This window comes from Sinocyclocheilus rhinocerous, unplaced genomic scaffold (assembly GCF_001515625.1).
Source record: "Sinocyclocheilus rhinocerous isolate Xijiao unplaced genomic scaffold, SAMN03320098_v1.1 scaffold991, whole genome shotgun sequence".
Lineage (NCBI taxonomy): Eukaryota > Metazoa > Chordata > Actinopteri > Cypriniformes > Cyprinidae > Sinocyclocheilus > Sinocyclocheilus rhinocerous.
In genome coordinates, this window is record NW_015654505.1 from 158,484 (window position 1) to 169,414 (window position 10,931).

The 10,931-nt window shown below is 40.6% G+C and overlaps 1 protein-coding gene across 1 annotated transcript in view; it reads left to right on the top strand.

The window, feature by feature from the left end:
* hook3 (hook microtubule-tethering protein 3) overlaps window positions 1-10,931 on the top strand; it is a 34,379-nt gene that overhangs the window by 7,986 nt on the left and 15,462 nt on the right. Inside the window, exons 5-13 of the mRNA XM_016524030.1 lie at window positions 765-832; window positions 969-1,031; window positions 1,116-1,199; window positions 5,098-5,261; window positions 8,187-8,327; window positions 8,505-8,706; window positions 9,416-9,526; window positions 10,521-10,605; window positions 10,715-10,784. Coding sequence (XP_016379516.1) covers window positions 765-832; window positions 969-1,031; window positions 1,116-1,199; window positions 5,098-5,261; window positions 8,187-8,327; window positions 8,505-8,706; window positions 9,416-9,526; window positions 10,521-10,605; window positions 10,715-10,784 — 988 coding nt within the window. The remainder of the gene's footprint in view (window positions 1-764; window positions 833-968; window positions 1,032-1,115; window positions 1,200-5,097; window positions 5,262-8,186; window positions 8,328-8,504; window positions 8,707-9,415; window positions 9,527-10,520; window positions 10,606-10,714; window positions 10,785-10,931) is intronic.

Below are 10,931 nucleotides of genomic sequence, written 5' to 3' on the forward strand. Positions count from 1 at the left end.
ATTTATTTGTAAATTATTTAATTTGACTGGTTACAGCCCTATAGTGTAGGCTATACTAAGTTTATTTGTCAATTGTAAGAATTTGACATGAATGGTGATGCATACATTTAAAAAGGTATAACAATAGTCCCTAATAAAGGCGAATAAGTCCTAGGGTAAATATAAAAAATATTCAGACCTAAGTATGTAAAAGCTGATAGAACACCGATGAAAATAATGCTTTAGAATAAATTTACACCACCAAAAACCTCAGTGATGCAGTGCTTTTGTGGGAAATTTTGTATGGAATATTGTCTGCTGATATGAAAATTCACTGTATATCGTAATAATAAATAGCAATGACGGTGACAATATTTTGTTTTCTTTTTTTACATTAAACACATTAAATATTACATATATGTATGTAATATAATGTGTATTTCCATCACAGGTTTAGGTCTTACATTTCATATAAGGTGGTATTAAATTTAACTTGTTCATATCAGTAGAAACCCTGGATGCACTCAAAGACAAACATTGCTCCTGAGAGATTGAGTCAGAATGAATCAATTATCAGATGGTCTCTGGATTAAAATGTTCTATTATATCTGGTCACCTCAAAGCTCCCCAATATGATTCAGAATTCAGCTGTTAGTAATGATAATGTAACGCATTAGGAGTGGTCAGTGGGGTCTTTAGGTTCAGTTGTTGGCGTTAGACATGATAGGGTAAGTTCTGATATGTTATGCCACTTCATGGATGTCATTGTGTGATGTTGTTTGCAGAATATATCCAGACCATCATGATGATGGAGGAGTCTGTGCAGCACGTGGTCATGACGGCCATCCAAGAGGTCAGTCAGCGTCTAGAAACTCTGCTCAAGTGCACCGAGGACAGAAGATGCTTTAAACACAAATGCTGCTCACACCAGATGATGATTTAATTTAGTTAATCGAAGACTGGTGTTAATGTGTGTGTTGTTCCCGCAGCTGATGAGTAAAGAGTCGCCCGTGTCCTCCGGAAGCGACTCGTTCGTTGATCTGGACCGACAGGTAGTTTCTGCTTCACAGGAATCTGGAGCACAGTTAATAAATGCAGGGCTGGGTTTGTGTGACGTGTGTTTTCCTCTCGCTCAGCTGAAGAAGACGGTGGAGGATCTAAACGACGCTTTGGCCACTAAAGAGGAGATCGCTCAGAGATGTCACGAGCTGGACATGCAGGTACGGACGCGTCTCCAGTCACGCGTGTCACAGTGAAAACTTACCAAATACTATCGGCTTTGCCTTTTCTACCGAACTTATCAAAGTTTCAATTTCCGCGGCACTGAAATGAAAAGCTCGGCGGTTTTGTTTATCCATTGTTTACCTCATTAGCAGCTTGCGGTTGCTTGGTAACAGACCTGAGAGTGGATTGTCGAACTTGATGATGCAGTTTAAGATTTCCTGGGATGGGCCATATGGGCTTACAAATATATCACGATATTTCTGGTATTTATTGCGATAACGATATCAATGACAATAATTCAGGGAATCCTGTTTCTTTAGAGAAAAGTATTATCTTTCCTATTTTTACCCAAAATAGGGTGTTGTGAGCATTGTTGAGTACACAAGTAATAAATCTTATCTTACCTGTTTGGTAACCATGGTCATTTCAGTGACAAAAGCTATTACAGAGCAGCATTTCCTAAGTGCATTATCTGATCTTATCTACAGATAGGAAGGGGGTATTACAGAAACCTCCTAAAATCTGTCTTAACTTTAGGGCAACCACACAACTGTCCTAACTTCAAAATTATTTTAAAGCTAACGGAACAAACTGTCCAACCGTTTTTTCTTCACAGACTCCGCTGTACGGTTAATGCTCAACTCTTGCCCGCTCCCCGTCGTTCTCTTCATGAGTGAGCGAAGGTGAAAACTTACCAAATACTATCGGATTTGCCTTTTCTACCGAACTTATCAAAGTTTCAATTTCCGCGGCACTGAAATGAAAAGCTCGGCGGTTTTGTTTATCCATTGTTTACCTCATTAGCAGCTTGCGGTTGCTTGGTAACAGACCTGAGAGTGGATTGTCGAACTTGATGATGCAGTTTAAGATTTCCTGGGATGGGCCATATGGGCTTACAAATATATCACGATATTTCTGGTATTTATTGCGATAACGATATCAATGACAATAATTCAGGGAATCCTGTTTCTTTAGAGAAAAGTATTATCTTTCCTATTTTTACCCAAAATAGGGTGTTGTGAGCATTGTTGAGTACACAAGTAATGTAATGAGTGTTTAATTCACACTGGAAGCCAGAGGGCGCCCTCGCGCAGAAACTCCACACATACATTGCAGAAGTAATAGCACTGACCACGCTCCAGGAAATCCCTAATATGGACAAAGGTATCCAGTTATAGCAGAATAAAACGCAGATAGGGGATTTTTAACTGATGAAACTTGAAGACAATAAACATATGATTGCACAAAATATTTTTTATAAGGAAAGTATATTTATAATGCAATGCTTATCGACAAAGCCTTTATCGCTGTATGTAATACTATAATTCTGTAATATGAAACCACGTCTGGTCACAAAAAGAAGTTGTTTCAAACACTCGACTATGTTATTAAGTTAATTTGAAGAAAAGGCATGTGAATAAATGATATGTTTGTTGGACAACAGGTTTGTAAACAGGCTCATGCACATGCAAACTGTATCGCACACGTGCTACTGTACTACATTTATTCAAGGCTCAGAGCGATTTTTTGTGACCAAACCAGTTCCAGATTGTAGAAGGAGCTCCTCATTTAATGATAAACTCCTCCTCAATTTCACGTCCGCCTTCTTCCACACAGTCGCACACAGAAATATGTCAACAACTAGACTTTATCGTTATTATCCCGGGAAGACTAATTCTTATCGGGGGAGAATTTTTCCGTGTCTGTGGGCAGCCCTATGTAAGACATGATAAGAATCCCTAATCAAGTTAAAATTTGCTTCTGTAAAACGAACTTGCAAAAAATCCTAATTTATCGTATCGTCTCTTAAATTAAGACCTAAGATAAGAAATATTCTGTAATACGCCCCCTGATCCGCATCTCCACAGCTGAACCTCACTAATCAGGGTCGGTTCACATCCTAGAGTTTTTATTAGCAGATGTTTGGTCACTAAACGATGCACGGATTAAATCTGTGCAGTGCACGCTCAGGTAAACACGGTAAAGGTGCCGCCACTTCATTCGTTCTCTCCTTTTTAACCGATGTGTGTTTGTTTGGTATGGTAGTGAATGTGTTGATTTGGCGAATGCTCACTGCTTGTGAAGTGTTGTGGAGTGTTTCGGTGTGCTGTTGTTGATGTGGTAACCTCTCCTCCTCTGCCTTGCTTTTGAAGGCGTACCTCGTCCAAGAGGAGCGAGATAGACTGAGGTTAGAGTGTATTGATCTAGAAGACAGGGTAAATGTCTTTATTTTCTTCTGCTCTCACCCTTTGTTGTTTTTGCATCCAGAATTTGCTGTCTGCTTGATAACATCCCAAATTAGTGTGCAGGGCCTTTAACTGTGTGTGTGTGTGTGTGAGACTGTGTGTGTGAGTGTGTGTGAGTGTGTGTGACTGTGTGTGTTTGTATGTTTGTGTGTGAGTGAGTGTGCGAGTGAGTGTGTGAGTGTGCGAGTGAGTGTGCGAGTGAGTGAGTGTGGTGTGTGTGTTCAGCGCTGTAACCCTGTAGACTAATCCTCACTCCTCCCTGTGTGACGTGGCCCTATGGTTCCTATGGCAACAGTAGACGCCACCATGGGCCAATTAGCTGACTGCAGCGCTTGATATCTGTACACACTGATAGATCCATCCTGCAGCAAAACTACCCAGAGTTCAGTGCACAGGAGCTCATGTCTGAACATGTGACCGCAGCTTCGCTTGAGTGTAGAGTCAGACCGCCGCATGATGCACCTTTGAAATTGATTGATTTGTTATTGAGTATATACGTATGAGTTTAATACATTCATCTGTACGTCTGCTTTAAACATTTAGATCCATTTAGAGAATAAGACATTAATTAATTTCACTTACTAGCAAGTGAATATTGAAGTGTTTTTTTTTTTAAATAGTTCAGCCAGAAATGAACATGTGTTGCAAATATGTTCACCCTCAGTTCATCAGAGATCAGGATGAATGTGTTTCTTCATCAGGTTTGTAGAAATGTAGCATTGCATCAGTGTCTCAGCAATGGATGCTCTGCAGTGAATGGGTGCCGTCAGAATGAGAGTCCAAACAGCTGATAAAAACATCACAATAATCCACAAGTAATCCACAGCACTCCAGTCCATCAGTTAACATCTGGAGAAGACAAAAGCTGAAACAAATCCAGCATTAAGACGCTTTTAACTAAAAGTCCATATAATCCATAATAACTGTTCCTCCAGTGAAAAAGTGTTCTGGTCTGAATCAGGAGAGAAATCAAGATCAAGCACCGTTTACAAGCCAAAACAGTCCAAAACAGCTCTAAGCAAATATGTGTGTGGATTTTGATGTGAGAGACAACAGCAGATGCACTTTTTCACTGGAGGAAGAGTTACTCTCCTGATTCAGACCAGAACACTTTTTCACTGGAGGAAGCCTTATTATGGATTATGGACTCATAATTTAGTTAAAAACATCTTATTTGTTTCAGCTTTTGTCTTCTCCAGATGTTAACTGATGGACTGGAGTGCTGTGGATTACTTGTGGATTATTGTGATGTTTTTATCAGCTGTTTGGACTCTCATTCTGACGGCACCCATTCACTGCAGAGCATCCATTGCTGAGACACTGATGCAATGCTACATTTCTACAAACCTGATGAAGAAACAAACTCATCCTAATCTCAGATGAACTGAGAGTAAATTTTTGGGTGAACTGTTCCTTTAAATATATTGAAGTATTGACTCGAGGCTGGTTTTCAGTAATAAACACTGATTGAGAAACGCCTGGTGTTTCTATATGCAGCACATCCACCGTCATCAGTACTGACACACTCACTCTCACACACACATACGCGCTCACTCACACTCACTCACTCACTCGCACACACACACACACACACACACACACACACACTCTCACACACACACTGACTCTCTGTGCGTCTGTGCTGAAGGTGGCGGCGCTCCAGGAGGAGAAGAGCAGTCTTCTGGCTGAGAACCAGGTGCTGATGGAGCGGCTCAACCAGTCGGACTCCATCGAGGATCTGAACAGCCCGGCGGGACGCAGACACCTGCAGCTTCAGACGCAGCTGGAGCAGCTGCAGGAGGAGACCTTCAGGTGAGGAGCGCAGACCACGCTGGGGGTCAGAGGTCACCGTGCTGAGGGCTGATCCGAGACCAGCCGCTTTACTCACAATCAGCAACCAGCTCGTGATGCGTTTCATTAGCATAAGAGTAGGACTGTGTGTGTGTGTGTGTGTGTGTGTGAGAGTGTGAGAGTGTGAGAGAGTGAGTGAGTGAGTGTGTGTGTGTGAATGAGAGCGAGAGCAAGAGCGTGAGTGTGTGTGTTTCGATTAGGGTTGGGAATCGAAAATCAATTCCAATTCCAGAATCGGATACTTAAGGTCTTCGCACACTGAGTCCGGAATTTTCACACGTCATAAAAAATTTGGGTCAGATTCGATTTTCTGCGTTTTCGCATCCGTAACAAGCATTTTGATAGGGAAGGATGACAAATACAAAAAAATAAAAATAAATGCATACGAACATTTCGGACTCTGTGTGCAAGGACCTTTAAGATCAGCAGTTGGATACTTGTTGTAAAATTAAAAATTCAATTCCAGTGTGTACATTTTTTTTTTTTTTTTAGGTGGCAAAAAAGGCTGTTAAAAATGTATTTGTTTTTGAGTCATTCATTCAAGAGATTCATTCAAAAACACTGATTCATCCAGTATTCGTTCCATTCATAAATTCCATGAGATTTTGTTTAGTTGTCTAAAGTTTTTTCTTCAGAACTGTGAGAGAACCACAACATCCATTTAAAGAAAAAAAAAATTCTCGATTTATCCAGAATCGTGCAGCTCTGTTTTGCACACAAACAGCTCTTACTCGAGTCCAGTTTTTATGCAGCCGGCTGATTTTTGTTCATGTGATTCAGAAGCAATTAAATGTTTTGCAAAAAGACACACAGAATAAATATCGATATCGATAAGAATCGGAATTGATCAAATTGGAGCGATACCTAACCCTAGTGTCGATGGGTCTGATAGCGCAGTGCTGATCTGTGTGCAGTATCTGGTGTGAATGTGAAGATCACAGAGAGCAGACCGCGGCTTGCATCCAGTAAAGTCTGTCTCTGGTTCAGTGAGGTTTACTCTGTCTGCTTGAACTCTGGGAGATTATTGATTGCTCTCTCGGGTGTTTGTTTACGAGCTCTGAAGATCAAAAGCCTGTAAACTCTAATCAAACACACTGTTTCATTGTTAATAAAGCAGTGCATTATTGATTGAGCGGGTTATGGGTCTGATCTCAGCGGCTGGTAACCAGGCCTGTTGCGATTATTGAGTAATCGTCTGATCGCAGGTATTTGACTGTGATAATTGTGCAGTTAAAATTCACTTGCATTTTGCCATACACATTAGTTAAATTTAAGTGCAAATTTAAAAAAATTAATCTAATTTCGGTGTTTCATGATCCTAGACAGACTCCACGGCCTTTAAGAGAATCGACCCTCGCTCACACTAGAGCATGTGAAGATAAGATGCATTTGGTTTGGTTAGGGGTTAGGTAGTCAAGGACTAATAGTCAAAAAACATCAGGTTTAACTGTTATTAGACAGTCACATCATGCCTGACATCTTTAGAGTTTCACACACAGAGACTGAGATAATGCAGTCAACATAAAAACAATATAACAATAAAAATATATTATATATTTTAGGTTTGGTGGGCTGTAGTGTCAATGTAAAGTGGACTAAAGTTAAAGTTGGACAAAAAGAGAAACATTTTATCTTTCAAAGTATTATTTTTTACTGCATTAAAGAAAACCATACATGAATATTTAATTATATGTTTCCAAGTAAACTAAGAAAATATTTTATGTAAGACATGAGCAGAAAGAGACAAGTAAATCGTTTAATTGCAATTATTTAAGACATCTAGGGCCAGATTTACTAACAGCTTGCGCCAGCACAAACTGTCTTTTGGTGTTAAAATAGTGCTGTCAGGATTTACTAAAGACGCGCAGTGAAGAATTAGCGCTGAGAAGGCGTGGACCGTTATTTTTGCCACTCATGTTATTGAATGTGCATTTGTAGGACACTCTCGTGCTGAGCTGTACTTCACCACATTGTTTCTGTAACGCTGTGAATGAATCTAGAGATCAGATCAGCTCTCACTGAACGTGTCAGTCGCTCATTATATCACAGCAGCTTCACCTCTGATTGAACACAGGGTTTCATCTCGATCTGAGGAAAAGCTGATTAAGATTTCTACATTTAAAAATGCCATCTTCATGAACGAAATCCAAAATGTCATTTTCATTATTGTAATGCAAAAAAAAAGATATATTAAATTAAAGTGCGTTTTACAATGTTTTATGTTAGAAATGTACTTATTTAAGAATCATCTGGTTGTATTGCAATTTTTTTGACATTTTGAGACTTTTATTTTTGGTTCCAGTGTGTGATACTATATTGCCAAAAGTATTAGCACCCCCCTCCTTCTAATGAACAGGTTTGATTACTTTAGTAATTTCCATGAGTTCAAATCTTAATGTTGAAGCATATAATGGTATTCTAGGGAATTATGTGCTTCTAATTTTATACCAATAGTTTGGACACGACCCTTTTCTATTCTAACACAACAATGCCTCTGTGTATAAGGCAAGGTTCAGAAAGAAATGATTGATTGAGTCGGTGTGGAAGAACTTGACTGGTCTGCTGTGACTTTAAATGCAGACCTTGAGCCAAAAACTCATCACCAAACACTGATGACTTGCACATATAGGTGCATTTATTTTAGACACTTCCAAAACTGTTGCAGCAGAGATGGAAATACAAGTTTTAAATACATGAATTATGTTTCCATCTTCGTTACCAGTTTTGGAAGTGCCTTTTTCTGTTCTAAAGAAGATGGTGTCCCAATACTTTTGGCAATATAGTGTATGTTCATTTAGCTTCAATGTTATGTTCTGAAATATTGATGTGAAAATATTTGAGATGATCAGGTGTGTGATTGACGGCGAGTTTGTGTGTGTGTGTCAGATTGGAGGCGGCTAAAGACGATTACCGCATCCGCTGCGAGGAGCTGGAGAAGGAGCTGATGGAGGTCAGAGGTCAGAATGAGGAGCTGAACTCTCTGGCCGAGGAGGCGCAGTCGCTCAAAGACGAGATGGACGTGCTGAGGTGAGAGACAGACCTGAGCTCACAGAGAACCAGCGCTGAGCATGAGTTACGAACATGTATGTGTCTGTGTCTCTGTGTGTCTGCGTCTGTGTGTCTCTGTGTCTGTGTCTGTGTCTGCGTCTGCGTCTGTGTCTCTGTGTCTGTGTCTCTGTGTGTGCGTGTGCGTGCGCGTGTCAGGCACTCGTCTGATAAGGTGTCGAAGCTGGAGGCGCAGGTGGAGGTGTATAAGAAGAAGCTGGAGGATCTGGGGGATCTGAGGCGGCAGGTGAAGCTGCTGGAGGAGAAGAACACCAGCTACATGCAGAACACAGTGACGCTGGAGGAAGATCTGCGCAAGGCCAATGCCGCTCGAGGACAGCTGGAGACCTACAAGAGACAGGTGATCCAAAATCTACCTTGGTGACCTGTTTTTCATGACTAAGACCAGACAGAGACATCATTAGTCACCAACTGTGACTATATCAACATCGTTGACAAAAAAAAAAAGATTAAAATGTAGTTCAAATAATAAAAACTCTCTATATCTAGAAGCTCTCTGAATTTTCTTCAAAAAAAAGAGAAGAAAACATCTAGACCTCCACAAGTTTTCATGCTTGCGGTTGCAAATCCCCCAAGCAGAGCTTCTCTCTTAAAAGGACACATTTTCTGGCCTGTGTTTAATTTATCTTGCCAACCTGGCAACCATTCACATTCACTCTCTATTACACTGTAGAAAGAAAACATTGACAGCTTGAGTTTAGTGATCTTATATTCTGTCGTACAGTCAGTCTGTGTTTCTTCACGGCCGTTTGCTGCTAAATCACAAAATTCACAAAATAAAACAGAGCAAATAAAGTGTAATGATATTAATAAAAACAGTATTCTTCCACCAAACAATGTAGTTCCTCAGAAACAGTTGTGGTTCTAACAAAGTGGTTGCCAAGCAACACACAGAAGTAAACAAAGGTGTATGTTACTTTGTAGAGTAATTTACAACAGCTTCGAATGCGGCTCAGCCAATCAGAATCAAGGACCAGAACTATCCGCTTTATAGGTCTTATAGGTATAGATTTAATATATCTTTTTCCTGAGGTGTCTTGTGTTTTCAGGTGGTGGAGCTTCAGAACAAGCTCTCGGAGGAGTCCAAGAAAGCTGACAAGATGGAGTTTGAGTATAAACGAGTCAAGGAGAAAGTGGACTCTCTTCAGAAGGAAAAAGATGTAAGAAAGCAGACGCTCGCTCGCTCCTGCAGTGAATCAGGAGCGATGTTGAGATCTGTGATAAAGCAGCAGCTGCACTTTATTCATCACTCTTTCTCCTGTTATTATAGTCTCCTGCTCTCCTGCTGTGTTCTTCCTCCTCGTTTACAGGCTTTCTCTCAATGGGCCTCGTTCATGAAACACGAGCAGAATGGATTTTTGTGTAAATCGTTTGTAAAGCTTATCTGGCGTACATTTTCGGATTCTTGAAAGTGTTTGTATTTTCAAAATGGTAGTTGGTACGAAAGAGATGTACAAACGCTGTGCCACCGAAGTGTTCTCAAGCGCCACCAGCTGGCCGTTTTCAGAAGAGCGCCTGACGGTTTTCAGCTGGCTAAAAATACTTTGGTGGACACACATTATTGAATATTTATTGTTAGGCAAATGGCCTATTAGTCTTTTTTGCATTTATGCACTATACTGGAGCCAAACCTGAGAAAGTAGACCAGAATATTCCACAGACTATTACACACACAGACACACACAGACACACACACACACACACAGACACACACACACACACACAGACACACACAGACACACACACACACTTGAATATTTATTGTTAGGCAAATGGCCTATTAGTCTTTTTTGCATTTATGCACTATACTGGAGCCAAACCTGAGAAAGTAGACCAGAATATTCCACAGACTATTACACACACAGACACACACAGACACACACACACACACACAGACACAGATGCACACACACACAACAGTTCAGTTCTGTTTATCAGTAAATGACTGGACAGAAGAGCTTCTAAATAAATCAGATGTAGGTTTTGATTAGTCAAGGTTTGAATGTACTTCATTAGCAGAGTGTATAATTGACTCGTGTAGCCAAAGCATTTACATCTGAGCTGCATGCAGAGAAAACCGTACAAAGCACACATGTGATGTGAAATAACATGTAAGGATGACATTAACCTGTGTGTGTGTGTGTGTGTGTGTAGCGCTTGAGGACGGAGCGAGACTCGCTGAAGGAGACGATTGAGGAGCTGAGGTGTGTTAAAGCTCAGGAGTCTCAGCTGACGTCAGGTGACTGCTTTAAACTCCATACAGTGCCTAATTTTTATACAGGATATTTTGTTTTTAACTCATCATAATTGTTTATGTATATAATGGGTTGATATGTGCTGATCATCAGGTTTGGTGCCGCTCGGCAGTAACGAGCCGTCTGATTCGCTGGCCGCAGAGATCGTCACACCAGAGATTCGGTAGGAGAAATACAGTGACACACTCATACACGCACACACACACACACACACACACTCACACATACACACACACTCTCACATACACACTCTCACATACACACTCGCACACTCTCACATACACACTCGCACACTCTCACATACACACTC